Raw genomic sequence first — 26,937 nt, 5'->3', positions numbered from 1 at the left:
ATATCCCCTCGGGGACCCCCACTTGTCCCCACAGGCCCCTCACTGACACACCACTATCCCCATGGGCCTCCTTCATGTCCCCACAGGGACCACCCCCACACCGCCATATCCCCTCAGGGACCCCCCACGTCCCCATGTCCACGGGGCCCCTCACATCCCCTCATGTCCCCTCACTGACACACCGCCATCCCCATGGGCCTCCATCGCGTCCCCACAGGACCCCCCCCCCATCCCCTCAGGGACCGCAGGAACCCCAGCGGGCCGCGGCGCCTTTAAGGCTGGGCCGGGCGCCAGCTGCCTCCGCCCCGGGGCCGCGCCGGGCGGGCCGGGCCCCGCCGTAGCCTGGAAACCGCCGCTCGGCGGGCGGAGGGCGGGGGGTGGCCCCGGCAGCGCCGCGGTCAGGTGGCAGCTCCGGAGACCGAGCCCGGCGGCCGCCCGATAAAAGTGCTGCGCGGCCGCCGCCCGCCGCGGAGCCGCCACGGAGCCATGGTGAGGGGGTCTCGGCCGCGGGTGAGGGGACAGCGGGGCTGGGGGGACCGGGGAGGGGAGGAGGGGTACCGGTTTGTCGCCTTTCGCCGCCGATCTTGCGTTGTTTACAGCTCGCCCTGGGCTCCCTGCCTTCAGTGCCGTGTCCCCATGGAGACCACCGGGCCTCCCCTTCGCCTGGGGTCTGAGCCGGTGGTCTCCCCCCTTTACCCGTCCCGTTGGGGTGCGAGGAGATCCCCACCCACCCACCACCACCATCAGAGCGCGGTACTGGGGCTTAGAGCCCCGCTGGGGCATTGGGGCTGGATGGACACCCAATGGTTTGGGAGCTGGCTGTGCCCATTGCCAGGCTGGGATGGTCCCGTGTGCCCAGGGATGGTGCCGCGGTGGTGGGATGCTGTGGAGCACCGAGGCAGCAATGCCAAGAGGTGCCCCAAAAGGCCGGGACAGGGCAGGAACCTGTTTGTGGATGGTTAAAGCCCAGCCGGGCCGGTGATGGGGACTCGCTCCCCATCCGCGCCTCATTAACCCAGCGCAGAGGTCGGGTGCTTCCTGGGTTGGAAGCCAGCATCACCCCCCCCGCGGGCAGCGCTTCCATCCGGATGGGAGCCCATGGGGTGCCCTGGGCACCCCGGTGCTGGCAAACCCCATCGCGTGCCTGCGGCTCGCCAGCCTCCAAACCAAACCGGTTGCGTGCGCGGCCCTTGACTCAGCTCCGGAGTCCAGCAGGAATCAATGAGTGGCATTTGGCCGTAGGGAGATGGGGAAGGGTTGTAACCTGTTCGACTGGGCAGCCAATGAGTCTGTGTATGCCGGAGCTCCGAGTATTGACAGATGTGCTAATACCATGTTGCAGGGTCAGTTTATCCCTAAATGCCGTCACCACGGGAATGGTGGCTGGATTAGCACTGACAAAACACTGTTTTCTCTCATGGAGCTGTCCCTGCTTGGGCAGGGAGGGGATTCCTCCTGCAGGGCCTCTCCATCCATGTTCCTGGAGGTGAGGATGGGATCTATAACGCTCCAGCTATCCAGACAATGGATAACAGGAGTCCCCAGTCTGGGAAGCTCGTACCATTCCCGGCCATGGCTTGGCTAAGGCAGCCCTGGTGAGCCCAGGAGGGGAGCACTAATGCAGCAGGTTTCAGTCGGTTCACACCTACAAGGTGTGAGCCTGCAGCTCTGCCTGTCCTTCCTGCCACCAAGGGCCCTGGACAGGGCAGGCACATCCCATCCTTCCTGCAGGAGCAAAGGAGAAATCCCATGGATATCATCCAAGCCCTTGCTGCTCTGCTGGGTCTGCTCCAGGCTCTGGTGCTGCTTCCTCCTTGGTCAGGGTAATACTGGAATTTGCATGGCTTAATTCAATACCTGATCCCGGCTGGAATCTTGGAGCTGGAAAGGCAGAGAGCTCCTGCTGCTCTGGTGCTAGAAACGTACAGGGTGTGGGGGGGGAACCTGCCTAAACCATCAGACACTGCAGGAGGGAGGAAAGAAATACAGGAGCCCACACAGAAAGTCTCAAGCAGATCTCTGCTTTGAGTCGGTACCAGCTTTATTCCAGGGAACCGGCCACGGAGCACATCTGGGTGCCCAGGCAGAAGTTGGGAATGAGGAGAAGGAAAAAGGCATCTGGGAAAGGCAGCAGGTACCAGGAGCACTTTGCTCCTGCTCCCCAGTAGAGCCAGAGGAGTTCTCTGCTACCACTGCAGGACCTTCCTTATGGGGTGGCTTTCCCTGGAATGCCTCAAATCGGGTAGAGGAGCTTCTCCCGGTTCCTTTCCTCTCCAGGTACACAACCCTCACCACACACACACTGATTTATCGCTCAGGAAACAGCCCACTGAGCAACCACAGTGCTCAGGAATGCAAACAGCCAGCAGATAAGGCTCTGGCATTGGGAAATAGCTGAGGAATCCCTCAACAGCAGCTCCAGCTCCCTGGGTAGGAAGCTTTAAACCGGAAGGCAAATGCACTGTCCGCTGTCCTTGAGCAGCACAGGGCTGGGGGAGGCTGCCCCCATGCCCAGCACTCCCCAGTACTGGCACTGCAGCTCGTGGCTGGTCTCACACAGCTACTCCTCCGCTTAAATCTATAGAGTGGTAATATAATGGTAATAATAGATAGTGAGGATAATATAGTGAGAATCTAGTAACAACGAGGCAGGTTTTAGTTTCCCAGCAGGAAGCTCAACAAGTGCCGCCGCTCATCCCTGCCCTGTGCTCCATTGGGGTTCCTGGGCTGAGGAGACTTAATATTCCCCTTCATCCCCATCCCACGTGCAGCACGGAGGGACCCTTCCCGTTGGGAGGCTGGGCAGCAGCTCATGGAATCCCAGCAGCAGGAATCCCAGCGCTCGTGCTGCTGGCACAGGGAGTGTTTGCTGCCACACGTAAACCTGATTTCTAATGGATGAAAATTGGCCTCTCTTCCTGTTACCCAAAGCAACCCCATGGATGTGCTCAGAGGTGACCTCATTCCTTACGACCAGTCCATTCCCATCCTGCTTTCCTGCTGCTCTCCTTGATTCCTGCTTTGACTGCCCTGTGATGAGCTACTACCTGGAATCCACAGGGGATTCCTCCAGCGGGAGCTATGTCCCGGTCAGGTTTACTGGAGACCCCTCCTGGGAAGTGGGGCTGCATTTGGAGCATAGATTCATGGAATGGATTGGCTTGGAAGGGACCTTAAAACTCATCCAGTTCCAACCCCTGCCACGGGCAGGGACACCTTCACTAGAGCAGCTTGCTCTGTGTCCCCTTTGTCACACACGGACACAGGGGATGGAGCAGAGGAGCTTTTCTAAACCACCTGCAACCCAGATGCCGTAAGCTGGCACCCAAATAAGCTGTAGCTCTCAGAACAGCCCCTGTCTCCACTCAGGGTTTGAAACCAGCCCTTGGTGTGCAGCTGAGCACAGAACCGATGCCACACACAACTGTGGCATCCTGTTCATGCCTCCTCAAGGCTTGGGTCTGGTTTCTAAAGGATGTTTCAGAGGTTTTAAGTAGGATACAGATGGCCACACTGCAGGCTTGTACTGGGAGCCCTGTGCTCCCCGCAAGCACATTGGAGCCAGCAGCTCCTATATAACAGACACTGCTTTAACAAGAAAGATGGTTTGTTTCTCCTGCATAAAACCCTGTTGCAGAAGGAAGCTTGTCCCCGGCTGTATCACATACAGAATACAACGTGCATCACATACAAGGACCAAAGTGCTCTGGAGCAATCCCTATGGCAGCGGCTTTGCCGGCAGGACCCAGCTGTGCAGCAGAGAGGAAGCAGCTCTGCCTGATCCCGATCCCAATCCCGCTCCACAGCAGTGAGGAAGAGGCGGCTGCGTGGCAGGGAGCAGGGCACGTGCAGCGTGCCTGTGGGCAGGCTCTGCGGGAGCTGCCTCCCCTGCACATGGGAGAGCCCAGGAGCATCCTCGGATGGATCTTTCCAAAAACCTCCCCACCCGTTTTTCCAGCTCCTTTGGTGCTGGGAGAATAGGAAATCAGGAGCCAGGCTTTGGCTCGCAGAGCAGGGAGGGATCCAGAGCACTGCTAGACGTTTAGGAGCTCAGCCCAACGTGTGTTTTACAAGTTCCAACTATAACGTATGCCCTGATGGTCTGTGAACGCTTGCAATGCTACCCGTGCGGTTTACAAGTGCTTGTTAACCCCTCATAGGTTTACTCAGTGCATTAACCTCAGCAGCCTGGTCACAGACTGAGGCTCCATGGGGTAATGTGCCTGCAGCAGGAGCTGCAAGAGCAAGGACACTGCTCCTGTGTGCAGAAGGGTTACAAGGTCCTGGTGTTCCCCAAGCCTGGCCAGAGCAGCAGGCACACTGTTGGTGCCCATGGAAGGGAGATGGGCTGTGATCTCTCACCCCTCCAAAGGCAGCATCACAGCAGGCTGGGACAGGCTGATTGGGAATAATCAGCCCTGAGAGCTGGCTCAGGTCATGGGAGCAGCCCGAATTCCAGCTGTGTGGAGGAGGCAGAGCTGCACCTTGGAACAAGGCTGTGCTCATGGAGTAAATGTGTTTGATCTGGGGCTGTTGAGCAAGGACAAGTCCAGGACCTGTGCCTGAAACCCTTGTGAAGTTACCGGTGTGTGGCTGCAAGCACAGGGTCCTGCTGGGTGCTACACAGGCAGCCAGGCCTGCTCACAGCCTTGGGTACCCAGATTGTCACCTGGATTTAACACCTGACAGCTTCCACCCTGGGCTTGCCTGGGAGGATAACGCAGGCTGCGAGCAGGAATCAATGAGGGCTCAGCCCAAGCATCCTCCATCAGCCTCAGTCTGTCCCCTCCTGCTCCGCTGGCTTCCCAGTTCAAATCCAAACCACTCATCCCTCGTGTGCTGATGGTTCTGACCCATGTTCCCAAGAGGAGTCTGTGACAGCTTTGGGAGCACATCCACAACAGCCAAAGGCAGAAAGCAAAGACCCAGCACAGCAAATGGATGGGAAGAGGAGCACAAGAGCCAGCAGTTCCCACACATCCTCCCCTCGGCTCTGCCAGGTGACTGCTGGATAAGGGTGTAAGTGATACCCAGGATAAGCAGGCAGCCATTGGCCTCGGGCCCACTTCGAGCTCGCCTGGACTCAGCACAAGCAGGCCCTGACCCTGAGGATGGCTGCGGTTTGTGCTCTCTGCTGAGATCTGTTCCATGCTGCTCTCCACAACCATTTCTGAGCAGCAAATGGCTTCAGCCTGGCCAGGAGAGCCCTGAGCTCGTTCCTTCAGCGCCTGCAGTATTGACTCTTCTCTTCACTGCAGCATTAGGGAGCGTTTGTCATCTCTGAAATGAATAACGTCTCCTCTCCGGGGAAGGGGGAGAGGGTTTGCTTCAGCACTGACCAGTTCACACCCCCAGCCCACAGACCTGCCTCGAACATGATGCTCTGGGAATACAACCAGTGCCCCTACAGCAAAGCCAGAGCGGGACCAGCCATCGAGTCACACAGGTGCAGAATCCCACATGGTCCAGGGGCAGAAGGGCCTGAGGATGCTCTCACCTCTGCCAGGTACAGCCACAGCGCCATGTTCCTGACACAGAATCCAACACAAGCTGCAAGTCTGACTCAAGTCCCTCAGAACCAAGCCGCAGCCTCTGCTCGCAAGCCAGAGCCCTTAGAATAGGAAAATCCCCCCAAAGCATCCCAAACCATCAGAGAAACCATCCAGCAGCACCAGAACAAGCAAGCAGAAGCTCAGGCTTGCCAACTCATTGTCTAGGGACCAACAAACAAGGCTCTCCCCTCCTGCCCCGGAGATCACAGCGTGTTTAACTAACATCTGCCTGTTTGCCTCTGTCTTTTAAGCTTTCAGAGGTATTTTCAAGCCTTTCTCAGGAGGTCCTGGGCCCAGGAATACTTTCCTGTGGGAATTTCAGCCTTTGTCAGCAGGATGCATTCCAGGGAACAAAAGCAAGAGAACCAAACTCCAGTTTAGCAAGGCCTGGAAGAACAGAGCCACGAGCATTGCCAGCAGCAACCCCTTTGAGGCAGTGGAGACCACTGGATCCAGAACCCATGCCAGCAGCATCCTGGTAATGCTTTTGAGGCACTCTGATGCCAGGAAATCCAGCCCAGGTGGGATACAAACCAGGATCACACACTACCAGCCTCCCATGGGAGCCACCACCACAGGCAGAGCATTGCCCCATCTCCTTATGGACCTGACCACAGATGAACCACGCAAAGCACAACCTGGAGGTACAGCAGGAACGCACAGTGCCCTGTAGGAGCCAGCCTGAGCAGTGGAGAGCCAGTGGGTGCAGGATGAGGTCCCAGTCATGGAGGGTGCTGGCCAGGAGCTGTGTGGAGAGGACCTGGAGGCTTTGAGGACCAGAGCCACCTCCAGGCTGTAATTACCCACTTGGTTCCCCCACCCCTCGTCATGCAGATGAGGGACATGGCAGAAGCCACCAATCTGCTGGGGAGGGAGGAGGTCGCCCTGCTCCCAGCCCTGTGCCTACAGGGACCCCCTGCACCCAGCAGCATGGTCCCTGTGCATGGGGAAGACCAGGGCAGAGCCTAGGGAGGGTTTGCTTGAGTGCTACAAGATGAATCATCCCATTAACTGGAATCAGCTCTGCAAACGAGGATGGGAGCAGCAGCACCTGGTTGCTACCAGCCCAGCACCAGCCACTCTTTACCCAAGGGCTGTATCCTCTGGGAATTAAAGCCTTTGCAGGAGAGCACCACCACATCCATCCCTTTGGGATGGAGCCGCTCGGAAACTCAAGCCAAGGAGCTGTGGGGTTTGTTTCACACGAGGTGGTGCCAAGTGGCTGTATCAGAGCGTGTGTTGGGAAAGGCAAAGGGAGTTTGATGGGAGCAGGGCAGGATTCAGGCAGCCTCTGTCCCAGGGCCAGGCAGGAGGGTTGGGAGAAGGGGCAGCTACAGGGGCAGATGGAGACTCACACCCACAAGCCTGATGGAAGCTCCTGATCTGCATCAGCCTCTACTGATGGCACATGAGGCTCCTTCCCATTTCCAGGCTCCTGCAAGCCAGCAGCTGCTCAGCCTGGTTCGTGTGGGCACCGCGGCTCTGTCACATGCCTCAGACAGAGCATGGCAGCCGATGGCATCCCAGCCAGCTCCTGCTGTGGGACACGGGAAGGGATGCAGGGCTTGGCCCTTTCCAGAGCATCTTTCCCCCTGCATCTGCTCCTGCTGGGCAGCAGCAGCCTCAGCTCTTGCTTATATAAGGATCTCTGCTCCAGAACATTAACTCTTTATGTTCTGGTTCCTGCTGCCCAGTGTCAGCTCCATGGAGCTGGTGTGTGACTGTGACACATGACTATGGGCACCCGCCTGGCCCCACATCCATCCCGTTCCCCTTCTGCTGGTGGCAGGAAGCAGAGGTGGGACAGATGGACACCTCCCCGGTGTGCTCTGCTCTTCCCAGCGGAGCAGCGTGTCCCATAGCAGGAAGCTGCTCATCGCTGGCCGTGTGATGCTGTCCCGGGGGTGCTCAGTGCGGTTTGCTGGGCGAGCCCAGCCTGTCGCATGCAAATGCCCGGATCAGTTGGTGCCTGCAAACAGGAACCACTTTATGGAAAGCAGCTGAAGCCCTTCCCAAACCGCCCCGAGGAGCGCCCTGGGTGCCTGTGGGGAGCGGCTGCAGCCCCATGGATATAGGGCAGGTGAGTCCTGGGATGCTCTGCCCTGCACCAGAGGCCCTTGGCTGTGAGCAGGGTGAGGAGCTCCAGCAGTCACCCTCTGCTAACTCTTCCCAGCCATCCTCAAGGGAGGTGAGCCATTAAAATCCCCATTTGGGGAGCAAATTAATTACTTAAACTACTGTGTTTGAGCCATGACTTCTGTGCCAGCTCAGACTCCTCTGGGCCCACTGTAACTTTAATGCTGCTCCCAGTTCTTGGACAAGCACCCAGACTGGGGTTAACCATACCTCAGCAGAGGGGCTGCTTGGGATAGAGTCCGGGTCCAGCACAGATCCCAATAAACCCCATGAACTCTCTTCTCTCCCCAGCTCAGTGTTGGACGTGCTCTGTGAGACATCCCACCTTCAGCAGCCCATCACACCCGTGAGCCCATTGGTGATCTGGAGCAGGACACTTCCTTACCAAGGGTAAGTGCCCAAATCCTTTGTGTTACCAGTAACAGCTGCTTGATTCCCCCTGCTCAAAGGACTTTATTCCTTTGGGAGAACGTGCCTTTCCCTGCTGCTCCAGCTGGGCGCTGCAGTGGGGTGTCTGCAGGGGAAGCTGAGCGCTCCCCCCTGCACCAACCCTCTTCTTGTCGGGGCAGGAACTCAAAGTGCAGCACCAGCACTTTGGGCCCACGGTTCAGGGGCTGCTCAAGTAGGTGCCAGCAGGGATAAGGCACAGAGGAGCCCGTGTTATGCTCAGTAAGTTACCGTACCGCAAAGCCATGCCAAAAATCCCCTGGCAGCTTTACAAGCTGCTGCTGAGACCTGCCGCTGCTTCCTGGAGCACGGGATGCAGGCAGGGCTGTGCTGTCGTGTCAGGGCTGCAGGAGGGGTCTCTCAGCCCTTTGAGGACCCTCTGACCCATAGTTAATGGCTGGAGGGACAAAGTGGTCCCCAGGTCCCCTCCATGTGGTGCCCAGTGATGCTTTGGTACCTGGGCATCAGTCACTCCCCAGCATGCACTGGCTGGAGCCTTCCCATGGCCCATCTCTGGCTGGAGAACACAGAGCTAAAAGGGACTGGGAATCGGGATGCTCTGGGGCTCATCCCCTTCTCCAAGAAGTCCTAAATGAACAGGGGAAAGGAAGTGGGGCTCCTTCCTGGGTGCCCCAGCCAGGGATGCATGGCTCATGCAGGCAAGCCCAAGCCTCTGCAGAGCAAGGCTGTCTCCAAAGCATTACTCAGTCATTAGAGCAGAGGAGAAGAGCCTCCCGTGCCCCAGCCTGTGCTTCGGGTTTACTCGCAGCTCCTGACATAACCAGGTCACTCTTTCCACACTTCCCGGCCCAGCCGAGAGCCGCTGACTGATGTGGATGGACGTGAGTCACGGCCCTTCCACCCAGCAGCTCTCTGCCGCTGTGTGCTTTGGTGGGGCCGATCCTGCACCTCAAAAAGGAGCAGGGTGGCACTGGCAGAGGGCAGGGCTGTCTGAGCTGCTGGCATCCACAGCACTTTCTCACCATCCCTTTGGACTGTGGCCAGTTGTGGAGTTGCTGCTTTTGAGCACGGAGCAGGCAGAGGTAATCTTCCACGTGCTAATCCGTGCTGGCCGGGCCCACAGGTACCTGCCTAAGCCCTTGACGAGTAATTGGAGCTAATTAGGCTGGAAGAGTTTTTGGTGAGTATCTGTCCAGGCAGTGCCCGGGGGCCCCTTGGTAACAAGCTGGGTGCAAACCAGAACTACTTCTCCCAAAGAGCTCTGCCAGGCCCCAGCAGGGCGAGCTGGGTTTCCCTTTCCATGCCCAGACCCGGTCTCCTCCATCAGCTCATGGGGCCTTGCTTGTGTTTTGCAGTGACTCTTGCTGCCCTTGCACCATCAAGCCAGACCAATCCTTCCCCTTGGCTGAAGATCCCATTGGATCTCTTCCCATAATGGAAGCGTGAGTGCCAAGATCCTCCATGACCTCCAGAAGCCACAACTCCTTACCGAGAACTCTGATGGCTCCACGAATGCTTTCTGAAGGTGCTCTAGGGGGCATTGCCCAAATCACCCCCTCGCTGTACCTGAGCCGGGGCAGCGTCGCTTCCAACCGGCACCTGCTCCTCTCGCGGGGAATCACCTGCATCATCAATGCCACCATCGAGATTCCCAACTTCAACTGGCCCCAGTTTGAATACGTAAAAGTGCCTTTGGCTGACATGCCCAACGCTCCCATCTCCCTCTACTTCGACAGCGTCGCCGACAAGATCCACAGCGTGGCGCGGAAGCACGGTGCCACCTTGGTCCATTGCGCTGCCGGCGTGAGCAGGTCGGCCACCCTCTGCATCGCCTACCTGATGAAGTACCACAAGGTGTCCCTCTTTGAGGCCTACAACTGGGTCAAGTCCAGACGCCCCGTTATCCGCCCCAATGTGGGCTTCTGGAGGCAACTGATAGACTACGAGAGGAAGCTCTTTGGGAAGACGACGGTTAAAATGGTACAGACACCCTATGGCATCATCCCAGACGTTTACGAGAGAGAGAGGAGACCCCTGATGCCTTACTGGGGGATTTAATGGGACTGCAGACGGGGAGCACAACGGAAGGGACGCGCTGTTCTGAGTCAACCAGACTGGGGACATTCCCTTCTCCTTCTACAGCCAACTTGGGTTCTTTACCATACAGCAGAACCTCAACTAATTCTCACCTCACTAACCTGCAAGGCCAACGATCCCCTTCAAAGCATTTCTCTCTACAGGGATTCCCCCCACCCCCATTTCTCTGATTTAGAATGAGGTCTCCTTATGAGTTTATTCCTTCCATAAAGCCTCCCCTCTTTTTTTAGTCAGTTTAGGAGTATCCTAGGAGGAAAGACCAGAAAGGCATTTGGCAGAGTTGATGGACAAAGCGTGCTTTGTGATGCGGTAGCCTGGATATTCATTTATAGCTTATTTGCTTCCTTGCAGATCCCTATAGAGGCTTGGGAGCAGCACCAGCACAGGAGGAGCAAGGTCCTGCTCTGGGGTGGCGGGTTCTTCCAAGAGGGAGGCAGGTGTTGTGGTGCTAGTGCTGGTGTTTTCTTTACCACCCATAGTGACTCTCAGTATATAGTGTTTGAGATCTTTAGTTAGCTCTTAATCTGTATTAAAAGTAAAAAAAAAAACCAAAAAACCAATAAAAAGTATAAAGAGTGAGGTCAGTCCTTGTCAGCCACAAAACTCCAACGATCCAGGTCAAATAGTACCTGATCCTTTTTCACTCCTTCCATGCCAGGGCAATAGTCCTGGGATACGCTACTGAAAACTGCTGGTGTTCTTTGCTGGGTGGGAAGTAAGCAGAGATCCGGTCCAAACATGGCTCAAGACAGAGCGAGAGCTTGACCCTGCCCGCACTGGACAGCCAGAGAGATGGTCAGGGGACTCTGCGTGCATGGCCACCTTCCGAAGGGGCTGGGCCGTGTCATCCAACATCAGCCTGCCAGGAAACTGGAATTAGGCAAATCCTCTTTATTACTGAGCCCTAAGCACGGTCGTGACCTGCCTTAGCTCATTCCTACATCACCACGTCCTCAAGGTTATGCTGCATTCTAGAGCTGCTCTGCGCAGAACAGCGACCTGCTCACCTTCCCGGGCAAGGATGGCTTCGTGGAGAAGGCTTTGCCTTGTTCTGCGTGCAAGGAGCATGATTCCAACCCCAATGTGGGAGAAGCCTCCCCATGGCAGAGCTGCTGCCTCCCGAATGGTTTCACTAAAGCACTGACAGGACCATGGAGAGAGCAAGGCAAGCCCGTTCCTCACTGAGACGCTTGTGTCCTCTGTTGCATCTCTGAAGGAGGAAAAGCAGATTGCTGGATGCTGAGGTAGCTGATCTAACTGAGATTCTATACTTGTAAAACAACAAAAATCAATAAAGATTAAAGAAGAACATGTGTTGGTTTCCTCTTCAGAACCGCGCTGATGCACCACAAGTAACAGTGAGAACATGGTGTAACACTGGGCAGTGGCGTTAAACCAACCTGGACCTCAGTCTTGAGGAAGATGCTGTGGTCTGTGCCCATCGCTTGGCTGATCACTTGACAACCATCCAGGTGTCCTGCAATCCCTGCTCCTCATCACAAACCCCACACCATTCATTTGTCTGTATCAAAGGTTTTATCTCATTTAGCCCCAGCTGAAGCTGAGGTTTTAAGGAGCAGCAGATGTGGTTAAAGGATTGTTCCACACTGAACAATCTTGGCCTCTGTGATCTTAATGGTCTTTTCCAAGATAAAAGAACTAAATCTGAATTGGATGCAGAGGCTTTGACCAGAGGGCTCAAGTTCACTGTACAGAGCAGAATGTTCCCAGTGAGGATGGCTGTGCAGGTTCACAGCTTCACATTGGACCACTTACCCAGGGGGTTTGTGCTCCCAGCCACTGTGGGCATGGAAGTCACGAGGCTGATCACAGCTTCAGCACTGCATTAATGCCAATCCTGCACGTGGAGACACCGCTGTGAGACAAGTTAGTGCAAACTGAACACTGCAAGGGCTCCAGAGCCAAAAAGTCTTAGATATTCCCTCCATTCCCCTTCCAAACCCTTCTCTCAGCCATTATCCAGGATGCTCTTAGACAAAACTGCACGTAACTCCCCCCAGATACTTCCACACCAGTTTTCCCACCAATATCAACACATCCGTTAGCATCACGAGTGGGAAGCGCAACCCCATTGCTGGCACAGGGACATTTCCTCCTGCTTTTGCAGCTGAGCAAGCAGGAGTTTTCAGCCCACTGGAATGAAAGCTGCATGCAGTTCGGGTTTCACGCTTGTGTCCTGGTTTCAGTGACAGACACAGGAGACCATCCATTTACAAACCACATTCTGCTCACCTCTCTATTTTTACCATGGGTTACACCAGGGAAATGGGTGGTGAGAAAAGGAACTAGAAGGGAAGAATCAAGGCTGATCATGAGGCTGAAGCCTGACCGTTCAAAGGGGAAAACCACACTAAAACTGGGGTCTGCTTGCAAAACTAAACTCCCCCTACAAAAGGAGTGTGTCTGATTTAACACTATTGTCTATATAAGAACTGGGAGGGTGAAATTCTCTGCTTTGAATTATTATATAGATTATATACACAGTATAAAGCCCTAGGACCCAGGGAAGGGGAAGAGCCTAATGATTAGCCAGGAAAGCATCAGGAGTGAGACTTTGAAACAAAAGGGAAAGTTAAACTTATAAAACCAATGTAATTGCCTAATAAAGCACATAAGGAAATGAGGAATCCACCTGAAATATCCAGTAGGGATTCTATTACGGAGCAGCGCCGTGGTATTAATACTTGTGGGTGTTTCTTTGCAGAAGTCCCTCTTGTGTTCATTCAACAAAGGATGTTTTAGATGAGTGTTTTCCTTGGCACAGGAAGGTTTCTCCCTGCCAGGTATTTCCATGGAGGAGCTTCCCCCCATGGAGATGACACCTTTGGCACCAACAAGCAGCAAACCCAACGCTCTTCCTAGCTGTATCCTGGAGCATCCTGGAACAAGCCACTTCACAGGTCGGTCAGATATGGAACAGGCTCTTTATTGAATCTCAACACAGGATTTCAAACCCATCACAGGAATCAAGGGAGTTCACAGGGTATTCAAGCCCATCACGTGCTTCTCATAGGCTTTAAAACACTAGCAGTGACTCCAGCATTGCACAGACCAAAACTGCTCCAACCGCTGATCACAAAACCACTTCTGTAAGAGAACCGACGCTCGCCCCCAAGGTCAGGATAAAGATCACAAAGCAAAGAGAAGTTTTCTGACCACTTCTCCTCATAAAATCATGACATTTATATTTTAATATTGATTTCATACAGAGCAAAGATCTTTCTGAGGGAAGCAGTTTGTACAGCAGCAGCTTGTATTGCAAAGGCAGGTTTTGTTTCCAGTTGGATTCACCTGATGCGAGCTAACCAGGAATTGGAGCATTCCTTGGCTTCTCATGAGCTGCTTCCCACCCTTATGTTGAACTTCACCATCACTTCATAAATGCTGCACCAGTGTCAAGGAAGGAGCTGCTCAAACCGAGCCAGGTGAAGAGAAGCTGCTGCCAGAGAGGAAGAGCCAAGCATAGACTGGAACAATTCCCACTCCACAAAGAACCTCAGCAAGCTTGGGGAGATGCTCAACCACGATGTGGGAATGGATGGGCAGGGAATGGGCTGGGGATGCTCGGCTTGACCCCCAGCTCCCCCGTGGAGAAACTGCAGTGCACAGGTAGCACGGATGCATTGGGATACAACCGGATAAAGCAATATATACATTAAATAGCCAAGCAAATAATCCCATAGAATTCCAAATATACACAAATAGATAAAAATATCACTTCTCACAGGTAACCCCAGGGCAGCCTCAGAGAACAAGTACCTTAAAAGCAAGGAAGAAAATCCAGTTTCTCTTTCCTAGTGAAGAGCATGCAGGAGGAGGAGTTAAGAGTCATGAAATTCAAGACAACCGAAGCGAAAGGCAGCGTACCCATCAGCCTCTGTGCAAAGCAAGGGGGGAACGTGGTCTGAGATGGAGTGCTGTAGAAAACACTGTAACCTTGGATACAGATTGCAAGGACACTGGGCTTTGGCTGGCAATGCAGTAGCTGGGAAGATGCTGAATGCAACAGTGAGTCACTGTAATGACTAGGAGATGGGAGATGATCCTCCTTGCGCAATGCCTTTATCGAGGGTATCAACATGGAAACCATTCGGGATATTCCCATGACGTAAAGCGGTGCAGCTCAGAGCACTTTCTGCTTGCCACAAGCACCATAGCACTGCCTGTGCCTTCCCTTTGCAGTGGTGCCATACCCCACTTAGCTCTGCTGCAATTACAATGGTACCTGTCAGTTCCTTGGTTTTATGGTCTCACAGGCAGGCTGGATGCACCTCAGAAGGGAACTCACCTGCTTAACACGTGCAAGGAACACATCACTGAAAACCGCTTTCACGTCAGTGCAGCCGGTGCTGCAGTTGCTTTAAGTCTCACATTGTGGCTCCTTTTATTTGTCGCATTCCCTTTCAATTAGGGAAACCAAGAATCCCATCTAGCTCAGCGCGCAGGAGCGGCGGTGGAAACCCACACTAACAATAACCTCCCTTTCCCAATATAGCATTTCATAAGCAGCAGCCTTGCGTCAGCCCAGCCGCTCCAAACCACTTGAGAAGGCCCCTCGCTAGCAGCCAGGAGAGGCGTTTGCTTCCAGCCAGGCAATGCTGAAGTGCTCCTGGAATTCAGGATAGGAAAGGCAGAGCTGGCTCCCTGTGCCAACACGGAGCCCTGGCAGCAGTGGGAACACTCACACTGGTACAGCTGCCCCTGACTGTGATGGGAAACCGTATCTGTGCTCAGAAAGCTGCGGTGCTGAGTAATGAACGCCCCTAACAAGTGACACACAGAGCAGGCAGGGAGTGACTGCCCCTTCACAGGTAATTCCTGGGCAAGAGAAGGCAGGAGCCACCGTCACGCCAGGGAAAACCCGCCTCTCGCTGAGCGCGAGCTTGTGGCTAGAGGCACAAGAGGCTGAGTTCATGAAGGAGCTGATTTCAGGCAGCAAGATGATTTAATTCCTGTAAATAAGGGGCCAGGCACCCAGCACTCCTTGGAGCCAAGATGCTTCCATTTGGTGTAATTGACCGTTGAGGATAACTAAGCCTTTTTTTAATACGGAGCATCGTTTTTCCTCATTGGAATTCCTATTTCAGCAAATAACCAACCAGTGTCAGCTACTTATAACAGAGGCAAGGCTTGGAAAAGCTGTTGGTATCTTTGGAGAGAAGGGAGATTCTTGTAGAGAGCTGAGAAACTTAAGTCAAAGAATTAAGAGGCAACTTGTACCTGATGGATGTAGACCTCACTGCACACTGAGGAAGACTCTGTTGTGCTAAGGCTCTTACACTAATGCCATGAAGCTCCCACTGGGTTGAACAATTCTGTTCCTAGCACGAGAGCTGATTGCACTGTCATCTGCACACTGCATCTGAAGAGAGAATCGGGTATTTTAGATGCATGTGTAACACTTTAGGCTGTTCCACTGACCTCCTTCTGTCCATACAGGTGTACCTACCATAAGCAACAGCAACACCCTGCTTCAAACCCCAGCTTGCGTCAGCCCACCAGCGCCTTGCAGGGTTAAATCACACCCACCTGCAGCCGGAGCTCAGGGCCATCTTGTGCTGCCAGCTCTGAGTCAGAGAAACACGTTACTACAGAGAGCACAAGTTACACACAGGCATCCCATCGAGAAAGGCATATGAAGGTGTGACAGAGGTAACACACACATATACACACAGGAGCAGACACACTGCTGTCAGTGGAGTCCAGTTTTCAACAGTGATGCAGCCACAGAACTACCAAAGGATCAGGTGGAACATAAACCAAGGAAGGAGTCTGTATTTACAACAGAGTAGCAAAGACAACAAGGTTTAAAATCCAGCTGCCTGTACTAAAGAATCCAGGTATTATAGGGCAAATGTCAACAATTCCTTCAAGTCCTTATCCCCCAGCACTAACCAGTTACACACATGAATACAGTATAATTTACAGTACAGATCAGTGGAAATATAAATATACAGTGGCTCTGCAGCCTGATTCCTTCTAAGTCACTAATTCATTTTGCCTTGAGAGTTACTGTGACTCGTGCATCGCAATATTGGAGCAGCAAATAAGGAAAACCATCATGGTCCATAGACCGAAAGAAAAGATGTGTTTGCAAAGCTGTCCTTCAAGTATCTAAGTGGTCACTTCTGTGCAAATCAGTCCAGTTTTTCTTGGAAGCCGGGTACTGGCCTCTCTCAGGTTTATGCACTTGGTTAGCAGACTGCACTGCATATAAAGACTAACCTGCTTCCATCAGAAAGACTGAAACGTGGCTTTTTTTGCCACCCTGGTTATTCCTAAACCCCTGCCCCTTTCAAGTGGAATTCTTCACGAGCAATTTGTATGTGATGGTGGCTTTAACCTGTTAGGTACAGAACTCCAATCTCAGCCACTAACCGCAAATCCCAGGCCTTCCCACTTACCCTATCACACCATTTACCCCAAGTGTCGTGCATTATCAGACCCGATATTCCATCTTCAGTGCAACTGCTTTCAGAGCAGGTCTGGCAAAATGAGCCCTGGAGGTTTGGGCTCCACACAGTTGATCCAGAAGTTTGCACAGCTTGCATGGTACTGGTGCCCTCCATATGCCAGCTTGAAGTTATCTGTCTCCGAATTGAAGGCCTAAAATAACAAGAGTTGGAACAAGTGTGACAGTCTCATCCATTCCAGGGTCTGGAAACTCGAGTGGAGAATGGCTGTTGCCCAGGTATCACCCCAGACTGGCATAATGTGCTGGGACCCTCTCACTCTGAACACGCAACACTCTACTTTAGTGTGCAAAGGGTTTACAAGTGGACAAAGTTCCATCCATCACACCCGATGCCCACTTTGCCTCTTACACCCTGGTAAGGAGCCATCTGATCAGCACCCTGCTGCCTGATCTGAGGCCTGGCAACTAACTCACCTTGTTTCATCCATCCTCTAGTTCTGCTACAGATCCACAAAGGATTAAAAGCTGCTTCTGCCAGCCAGTGGGTAGCTACTGCATTTATTTCACCAGCTCAATTTTTGCAGGTGCCATTCTTGATATTGGAGTTATTTCAGGTTGAACCTGATCTACTTTCTTTTGTTAATTGGAGCTGCTTTACAATAGGAGCTGCTGAACAGCGTGTGAAGCCATGAACAAGCTTCAAACATCTCGATGTTTGTTGCTAGGAGATGCTTTCCAAGGCTTCACAGCCACCTATTTAAAACCCCCATTCTACCCTTGCTCCCCACACCCTGGATTTCCTGCAGAGATTGCTAAAAACGCCACTGCCTACTCCATACAGCCAAAAGTCAATATTTGTAGCACAAAACCCCTACAGCTCCCCCTCTCCTGCAACAGACACAGAGGCAGCTACAAACTCAGAAACTCACTGCAGTGCGTTTCCTACCACACAAGAGAAGAGGCACAAAACCAGGAAGCTATTCACAAGATACAAGCATGCAGACAAGACAAAGGGGAGGCTCTAGAGCGTGTTAGTTGATCAGATCAAGTGTTACGGTCACAAAAGATGAGACTAGGAGAAAAGGATTCATGATTGATACAATCACGAATGACAGCTGAAAGCCACTTCAGCCTCCCACACTCAACTAAGAATGAGTCTATAGAGAATATGGTTTTACAGGTTCATACTTTTCTAGGAAGCTCTTCCACAGGTTTCTCTTCTTTCTGCAATAACGTTGAAACCAAAAAGTCAGCAAAACTGCCCGGGTATGTTACTGAGTTGGCATTACTCTGTACACATCCTGGGATTCCCTCCCAGCTCTGCTAAGTGCAACAATCCCCTCCTGGTGAGCCTCAGAGATGCATTTCATACAGAAAAGTCATTAAGAGTTGTATTTTTAATATATAGATATATACACACACGCTTTTTAAGTCTTAGTATCCCAGTTTCCCCCTTCTGTGAACAAATTAACCCTTTATCCACATCTGTGTCATACCCAAAGCCCCGTGAACACAGGACTATTTGAGTCCCATCTATAGGTCAGATGTTGCCTTTTCCACTTCCAGTTATAAATTATAGCCATGAAAATGTTTTAGATACACCCAAGGCCTAAATGAAAGTCCAGACTGTCGATTACAACTGAGTTTAACAGGGAAGGCTGCTCGACTTACCTTACTTCTTGAATCCACGTTTAGGAGGCACACTCCACAGGCAAGATCCTGGGCATTTTTAATCCCTGGCCGCAGCATGCAGGAAGAGAAATCCAGGGAGTTTTCATCTGGCTGAAGAAAGGAGACAACAAAATTAGGCTTATACCTATATAGATAATTAGGCAATAAAATTAGTTACTTAAAGTAACTGAAAACATTTCAGACATCACAATCAAACTTATCAATCTGCTTGCTCCCAAGAGCCGCGGCAGGGACGACCTAACACATTCCTGCATAAACCTCTGCGTGGCTTCATTGAAGTCACTGGTGTGCATTTGCAGTCCTGCCACGCAATCTCCACCAGCATTCATTTATAACACTTGAGCAATTGAAGAAAGGGTTAGACTACAAAGGAAAGAGTTCTGAAGTTCCCACATCAAAAGGGGAAGAAACCTCTGAGCTGAGAGCCCAGGTGGTGGCTGCTCCATTTCAGCTCAGTGTATTAAGAACTGGACGGAGATAAACAGTGCTATGCACCAGCTATTTGTGCAGCTGCAAGGGAAGCAGGCATGGGCCAGCACAGCTTGCACTGCTCCCATTTGAAGTGGTGTCTGTGCTGGTGTTTATTGTCCTGGATTCTCTCTCATTGCCTGAGAGAAAAGGGGCAGTTGTTATTCTCTCCTAAGGTTATTTCTGCATCGAGACTATGGCACAGAAGTACAAAGTATTAAGGTTAACCAAACCAGAGAAGAATTAAGGTCACCGGCAATACACAAGCTCAGGTTAAAGAGAGGTAAAGGATGGGGGAATAACCCTGCAAATAAGTAATACATGAATATAGTCCCCTTTCCACTTACATTTCAGCCACAAGATAAATAATAGTTTAAAGCTTTGCATAAGGATGGTATAAAAGTGTTGAAGTTTTGCTTTCAGATAGTAGTGCAGTGACTGGAGATACAAGAAGCTTAAACAAATGGTGTGCTCCTAGGACACGTGTGCTCTTAATCCACATTCCTGCTATGCTGGCCCTGCTCCCCCGCGGAAGGGCTGGAGAATAATTGGAATCCTGCAGAAAACACTCTTTAATCTTTAAGTAAATCAATCAAATTAATAAAGGCAATCTAAAATTTGTTTACCAGATGCATGAGTGAAGCCAATGAGAAGGTCAGCCTCTCATTTGCACTGGAAAACCACAAGGCTCGGCAGGAAATTCCCTTGTAACAAAAGCCTTTAAAAGATAAAATTAACCTTGCCCAGCACATGCCTCTGAGCTAAAATCCTCCTGTTTCATTGGCACTTCTGCATCACTTGGGAGCTGTGATGGAAACATGAAGTGTGGGTTCCACAGCTTCCAGTGACCCAGTGGAGGAGAGGAACAAGAAGGGGTGATGCAGGAGTGAGGAGTCCCTGCCTAGTCAGTAACTCCAGGAGTACTGTGTGCGTAAGAGAAGTCCTTGCTCACGGCTCCTACCATGCTTACAGTTTAGCTGGCCTCCCACCAGCCAGGAGCTGCTGCGGCTCAGAGAACACGCGGCCAAGCTTTGGACTTCACGGTGATCCCTGTGATCTTCCAAGGAAAAGCACTTTGAGGGCTAAATTTTAATCCACTTGCTTAAACCCGGAGAGGATCCCGATAGCTTTTTAGGTTGTTACTGTCAACAGCACCAGAGTTCAAAGGGATCCGTCCCCATCTATCAGCTTCATCCGCCAAGCTGTAATGTATGGAAAGCATAACACAGGACAGCACCCAAAATACCTGCTTACCAGTGCTGTTTGTACTGGAGGTGTGTAAAGAGGGACTGAGCATCTACAATAGCTGTTTTGCAGGGAATCACAGTGAGCTGAAGATGGGTCTTTCAAGCAGAAGCCACGGACTCTGGGCTTTGCTTATAAATGAGTGTTTACTGGGAAGCCAAAACCTTTAGTGGCCATAGTTGTATTGCAAGAAGGAAGCCACGAATGAACATGGTCACTGAAAACATAACCATGGTAATGATGGGCTTACTGATGCTTGGTGTGATGTACTGATATGAAGAGTTAAAGACTCCTAAGGTATATACTGAGTTAAAGAGATCCATTATGCAAGATGGTATCAAGCACCTACCAATAGATGATTCCCTAAAAACAGGACTTTTACCATAGATAAATAAAGCCATTTTGCTCATTGTATTTCTTGCAATATACATACACAAAGAAGTGCAAAGCATTTAGTGGCGAAGTGATTTTATTGCCCTCTAATGGCATTTATCCTGTACCGGGCCCCAATGTGTCCCTCTCTTCCAGCCTCTTTGCAGGCCCTTCCCATGGGCTGCTGCCTCTCTAAGGGCCACCCCTCAGACAGCCCCCTGTAGCACTTGCCCAGTTATGCAGAAAGCTCTCAAGCTGCTACCAGACTGTCTCAGAGCATCTGAGCTTTTTCTGGCAGCTCTATTCAGAGGAGGGGAAGGAATTCAGTCTGCAGCATGAACCAAAACAAACTCAGGCATTTCCAGAAGCAGAGAGAAAGGAAACAGTTCAAAAGAACAGTTTAGTTATCCCTGTGCTCCTGGGTTGTGAGCATTCAAACTCATTGCAGGGATATTACAAAGCCAAAATATGCCCCACATTATTCTGGCTTCCTAAATGAACTTCAGTTTTACTGAATTTCCCTTATTGGAGAGGTCCATAGGCACATAGAATATCACTGACATCATTAAGACACTAAGAAAGCTCTTATTTACGTACAAACATGGCATTTTCTTACAGAGAGCTTTACACTGGATTTCACAAATGGCCATTTTGCAAGAGGAAAACACAAACCATAACGTTAGGGCACCCCATGGAGTCACTCTATGTGTAATTATAGCATTTCTTTTAGTAAAGCCATCGCTTATTTTGGGTCTTACCGTTAAAGCAGCAAGTGACATGAAGCTTATCAGGTTGTTCCACACTTTATCAATATCCTTCAGCAGCTGCTGGAGTTTCTCACTACAAACCGCAGTTGCTTTGATACCCAGCTCAACTCTCTTTGTTACTCGATAGACTTCCACAACCCCTGTTGACACAAAACACAGTGGAGGATTGCAGAGAACGCACTGCCAGCACAGGTTCCTGAAGCTTTTAACTCAGGAATAGCACAGAACAGGCACAGAACACAAAAGGTGGTCATGGACAGGTACTTCAAAGGAGTATTACATTTACTGAGCAGGGAGTTGGTCCTTATTTAGGGGCAGGCAAAGATTAAGCTAAAAAGTAACACTATCTTGGAAAGAGTGGGTATGTATTGCTGTTTTTCAGAGGAGAGCTTCCAGTGTAAGAGACACGGTACATTAAAACATACCGAGTAAATATTCCATGCCTTGGGCAGACTGGATGACTTCAGTGCAAACCGATGAACTACTGATTCCATTTAAGGTATCATTTGCTTTCTTGATGACCTGGTGGAAATGAATTTCATATGATGATGGTGTTATCTACCTTAAAACAATCATTACCAACAAGATTGTCCCCAATAGAAGCTGTTAGGCAAAAAAAGGAGGCAAATTGAATAAATGATTGCCATACTCCGTCACGTTTTTATATATTCAAGCTGTAACTATAAGAAGATGAGGGGGAGAATATAACATTTCAAACCTTAATGTATTCCCCCAAATCTTTTCATTACTGAAATAAGAGTTTGAAGAGCTGCATGCATTGCTGTATGGTTTAATAGCAGCATTCACAGCTTTGCCTGATACACAAATGCAAAGAAGGTCTGGCTGTGAAATACCTGACACCCATCACCAGAAAATGAATGGCCTCAAGCCTGTTCCTCAAGCAGTGCTGATGAGCCAGATGCTGGTATCAGTGCCCTGAACAAGGCACCCAAACACAGGACCACCACAGGAACCAGTTAACTTGTAATTGTAGGCAAAGCCAAACTAATCACAGCTGACAGGGAGATTAGGACAGGATCTTTAAGTGAGGGGTTATGCTTCTGCTGCGTGACAGCTTTGGGTTTAAAAGCTATAATCTACTTGGGCAGATTCCCACCCTTTCTATGCTTGTATGGTCTTAAACATTGGGCGACGTGGTACCTACAGGAAGGAGGAAGGGTTGTGGAGGAGGCTGTGCACTTACCTGCAGGGCACTCTCCAAGCATCTTTGCCATTCATACGCATACCTCTCACTTTCCTGTTTGAAAGAAAAGGACAGTCTGAATCTTGTTCCTACATTTCCCTTTCCCCTATCACAACAGACACACAGTAGGCAGGTATTTTAAGAGACTATTTGCAGAGCAGCTGTGTAAACTTCTCACAGCCCTATTCCTGGCTTTTTCCCCCATTCTTTAAATATTCCCTTTGCACCTGAACTCTAAAATTTAGTTTCTGGGGGTTATAACCAGTTTCAAAAGGAAGAACATAGCTGAATGGGTAACAGGTTTGCACTGTGCATACCCACTCCCAACATATTTGTTACAGATCTGCTGCTCTAGAAATGTGGATTGGCAAAATCTAATCTGAGCTCTTTTATCACCTATTCTCAAGATGAGCAAGAGAAGTAACTACCACACAGCCAAAAAAGCCATTTCCCAACGCCAATGGTCTCAGTGCCAAAACTGGGATTAGATTCAAGTTGTAACTAAGTTCCAGTTACAGGCTTAGACTGCAAGGTCAAGTGGTTCTGAGTTTCAGGCAACAGCACTTCTCCCACTTCATAAGTTTTAAGACAGGAGAGAAGCAGCCTCCTTTATGAGGAGACCCCAATCAAAACATCCAACCTAAGATGCTGTCTTAGAATCATACCCCAAGTTCAAACAGCAAAAGTCCCAAAGAGCTGGATACAGAACAGCCTTGCTATCACACTGATGAAGTCACTGCCAATTTACTTGTATCCCAGAGAACTCCTTACCTCAACTTCCCCAGTCAAGTCTTTGTATTTGTCCCTGATGACAGGCAAAGCAGGCTTCTCACTTAGAGTATTTGAACGATCTCTGAATGGCTGCTCCAAGACTGGTAAAGGTGAAGAGCGATTTATCTCTCTGTCTCCTAGGCTTAAGCTCCTTTTGTGAGACCCTAAAAAGCGAGGTTATAAACAAGTTATTCCTTTACTCATAAAGGCACAGGCTATTTAAAATTAATAAAGCCCCAGCTCCTCAATTCTCCAGGTTTTTGGCACAGTATTTTCTATCTAGACAGAAGATATCCAAATGCCACAGGAATCAAAGAGAGATTCAGCTCGTTTCCAGTGGCCTTTGGAACAATCCCCATCAACTAATTGGTCATTTGATTAGAAAAACCAGTCTTTGATAAGCATATGCATCATGAGCATCCTCCACCTTGAGCGCACCTACCTTGAACAGACAGGTCGAAAGTGGCCAGCTCACTCTTGATCATCTCCTCACTGGATTTCACCTTGCCTTGGGAAGTGGCCACCAAGAAGTCAAACTTGCTGATTTTGGGCTTCTCGCTCTGGAATTCTCCAAAGTCATCTGTGGATTCTCTCTGCAGGGCTGAGGAGAGAGCACCACCAAGGAAATCTGCGTCTTGATCACCTCCTGCATCCTGTGCTTCCGACGGAGGTCTTGCAAAATCACCAAAGTCTCCAATGTCATCCTCACTTGGAGCGCTGGATACGGGGTCTTTAAAGCTTGCGAAGGCTGCAAAGGGAACATCCTGTAAAGCATCCTCACTAGGGAAGGTTGTCACTTTGGAAACTGTTGTCATGGTAATGTTCTCTGAACTGCCAAACAAGGTCTCCTTCTTCTGAAGGACAGAAGTAGCCGCAGAGGATCCACTTCCTGAGGCCTGGACAAAGGAGGAGGAGAGCTTCTTGCCCTGATGAATGTCTTCTTTGTCGGACCAGTCATAGCTTGCCAGGCTGCTGACTGCAGACCCACTGTTATAGCTTCCAAATGGGGCACATTTTAAGTCATCCATATCTGAGAAAAACAAACCCCTGCAATTAGAAGCTGAAGTTCAAACGTTACATCTCTCTACGCTGCATAAAACCAACAGCAACTTGCTGAGGGTCTTAAAGACCTGCAAGAACACACACAGCGAATTGTTGCTTCAGTGAGGCTGAAACGAGGGTTTGCACAAAAATAACCTGACAAATACCTAAGCCTTTGGTGTAAAAACCCCTCCATTTAATAAACGTAAGCCTTGACCTTTGAATGCTGTCTTATATTTTAAGCTGAAAGTCACCATCCCACCACAGGCAGTGAAGAAGCACTAATAAAATAACCAGCCAGTACAGCCTGCACACATCACTGGTTCAGTTCTCTGATGCTGGCTGCACAATCTATGAGCTGAATTCAACCATTAGCAAATCAAACATCTTAACGCATTAGTTCATCTTATCAAACCCAACCGCGCCGAAGACCGGGCTAACTTCCCATCCCCTCCGATAGAGAATTAATACACTTTATTTGTATCAAAGCATGAATACAAAATTAAAGCCTAAGGAATGTGCTGCGAGGACTTTTAAACCCCAGAAACGCTGTTTAAGCTTCTCTCAGTTACACGGCCAACTTACAGGTTCCAGGAATGACAGGAATGTTGCAGACCACGGTTTAGCTTTCACAAACTACTTAGTAAATATAGAGCAAATCCAATCATTTTGCAGAAAGCTCCAAACGTTCATACTCACCTGGCAATTATATGGGCCAATAGGTTCTTCTCACTGCCATGAGCAGGTAGGAGATATAGCCTGGTTACATTAGAGCCAACAAAGGAGCCTGCACAGGGACCAGGGTCTGCTGCTCATTCACTGCTCTTTCATGTTTAAGCCTGACTGATCCATAGCGAAGGCGCAGAGAGCCAGGGGCTGGGTAGTTCTCATTAAAGCAGTAAAAAACCCCAATGAACCAACCTCTACTCTACCACGTTTGGCATTTCTTGTCCAGCATTACCAGCTGTCAGCTTGCATCAGACGTTCAGCTGCAGCTCAGCGCCTGCGGCCAAACAGGCTCGAGGTTAAGCAAACCTCAACCAGAACATACATTGTCTTTGCATTGTTTTAGCTGAGACTCTTCGCATAGACATTATGGTCTGAACTGGCACATGGCAGCTCGGGTTGAACACAGCCACGGTGGGAAGAAGCTGATTTACCAGCCTTTAGTCAATCTGGCCACCCCAGCCTGAGGATTAAGCCACTTTGTTAAGCATTTCTGCCTTCATTTATTTCTTGTGCTGCAAGGGGGGAGCACACTGTGCTTAGGCTGCTTTCCACATACAGGACTAATTATAGATTAGCTAAATATAATATATATATAATATATATAATATATTTATAAAACATAATCTATAGATTAGCTAAAATATACAATATAATGATGGAGTTTCATGGCTATGGCAATAAAAGGCCCTTTGCAATGGGCCAGCGAGGCACGGCACAGCGCCCATCAGATGTTGCTAAGGGACAGTCTTCCTGCAGCTGCTGCATTTGCCCATGACAGCACATCAATAGCGAACCTTCACACCCCGCATGTAGGCAGCAAGGTCTCAAATGTGAATATTAAAACACACAGAGCAAGCAGCTTCCAGAAGCGTAAACAGGGGGGAGATGAAATCACCTGCTTGTGGCAACAGCGAAGAGAAAGAAGGCTCCGAGGTGAAAAGGAGCTGACTTGGAAGGGATCAGTAATTTATCACAAGAAACCCCACCTCATGCTCTCAAACATAAGGGTTTGTTTGAAGAAGTGAAATGAAAGCTTTGCTAGCACTGGAGGCAGTGGCAGAATAACCTCCACAATGTTAGCCAACTGCAATTAATCCTGAGAGCACCAGTGTACGAGGCAGCCTCTTTTTATCTCCCAGTTTGTGTTGACTCCAAACCCAGCAAAGATTTAAGCATCACGGTTGATTCAGTGCTCAAAGGGAAATGCAAAGAGAGAACAATGGTCCTACTGCAAGGATCTGCACATTCACATCTTATTCCTTTGATAACGGGGAAGAGACTGAGCTGAAAACCCATCCTAAAGGACCAGGTTGGTGTAGTCCTGATCCGAACCGTGCGCAGGGGCAGGCAGAAGCACCAGTGGAAGTCCTGAATCAACAGGTCATGGCAGGGAAGGCAGAACAGGATTTCAGTCCTTTACAAACCAAGAGCCAAGATTCAACGGGTGAACTGATGCAGATGTGGAACCCATCTGCATAGGTGCAAGAGCCGAGATGAAATGTCACAGTGCAACTCAGTACATTTATTTGGATAGCTACTCTGGCGAATAAACTTTCCTAACACCATTACATTGCAGGAAGAAGACTGTGTTCAGAGACAAAAGGTTTACAGCTAACATAGTCCTATAGCAACTTATTGAAAAGCATCAAAAATGAGAACGTGGAACTGTTCACAATCCAAGGGAAATGCTGGGGGTTTATTCTATGGAGAAAAACCCCCAACATTTTGCTGTGCTCTGCTTTGCATTTCATAGAATTGTTTCCCACAAGCTGGATGTTTCTGAATAGAGGAAGTGAAATCAGAACCTTTGCCATAGCGAGGGCAAAGCTTATCTGAGTTTATCTGAGCGCCAGGCATATTTGCTGCATAATGAAGAGTGGAGCTTTCCCCCTGCCATTTAGCAAAGCAACTTGCCACCAGGCTCATAAGTGAAGCAGCAGTTTATGTGTGAAAAGCCCTCCGTGGCTGACCCCAGAGAGCTCTTCATGATGTGGGTATCTTAATAAAACACTCTTTCTG

At 50.3% G+C, this 26,937-nt stretch overlaps 2 protein-coding genes across 7 annotated transcripts in view; one reads left to right on the top strand and one right to left on the bottom strand.

The window, feature by feature from the left end:
- Positions 1-383: 383 nt before the first annotated feature.
- DUSP14 (dual specificity phosphatase 14) lies at positions 384-11,470 on the top strand. The gene is made up of 3 exons (XM_080630232.1): positions 384-489; positions 7,980-8,078; positions 9,452-11,470. Exon 3 carries the CDS (start codon positions 9,558-9,560, stop codon positions 10,152-10,154), a length of 597 nt encoding a protein of 198 aa, XP_080486358.1. The 5' UTR covers positions 384-489; positions 7,980-8,078; positions 9,452-9,557; the 3' UTR covers positions 10,155-11,470.
- A 5,218-nt stretch (positions 11,471-16,688) lies between these two features.
- The window catches only part of SYNRG (synergin gamma), a gene marked incomplete at both ends in the record, with an annotated part of 35,635 nt that continues 25,386 nt past the window's right edge, over positions 16,689-26,937 (bottom strand). For 2 of the 6 annotated variants that reach the window (XM_080630141.1, XM_080630143.1), the window contains 8 exons: positions 16,689-16,820; positions 17,818-17,853; positions 18,301-18,411; positions 21,165-21,313; positions 21,599-21,695; positions 22,378-22,431; positions 23,149-23,312; positions 23,591-24,178. In XM_080630141.1, coding sequence (XP_080486267.1) covers positions 16,689-16,820; positions 17,818-17,853; positions 18,301-18,411; positions 21,165-21,313; positions 21,599-21,695; positions 22,378-22,431; positions 23,149-23,312; positions 23,591-24,178 — 1,331 coding nt within the window. Of the gene's footprint in view, positions 16,821-17,817; positions 17,854-18,300; positions 18,412-21,074; positions 21,314-21,598; positions 21,696-22,377; positions 22,432-23,148; positions 23,313-23,590; positions 24,179-26,937 lie in introns of all 6 variants that reach the window. The other 4 variants (XM_080630142.1, XM_080630146.1, XM_080630144.1 and 1 more) reach the window with 4 other exon arrangements.

The sequence above is a fragment of the Psittacula echo genome (genome assembly GCF_963264785.1).
Source record: "Psittacula echo genome assembly, chromosome: 15".
NCBI lineage: Eukaryota > Metazoa > Chordata > Aves > Psittaciformes > Psittacidae > Psittacula > Psittacula echo.
This window is presented reverse-complemented; position numbering and strand designations above follow the sequence as displayed.

Excerpts from the sequence above, each read along its gene's own strand:
- DUSP14 (XM_080630232.1), top strand. The coding sequence starts at position 9,558 with ATGACCTCCAGAAGCCACAACTCCTTACCGAGAACTCTGATGGCTCCA.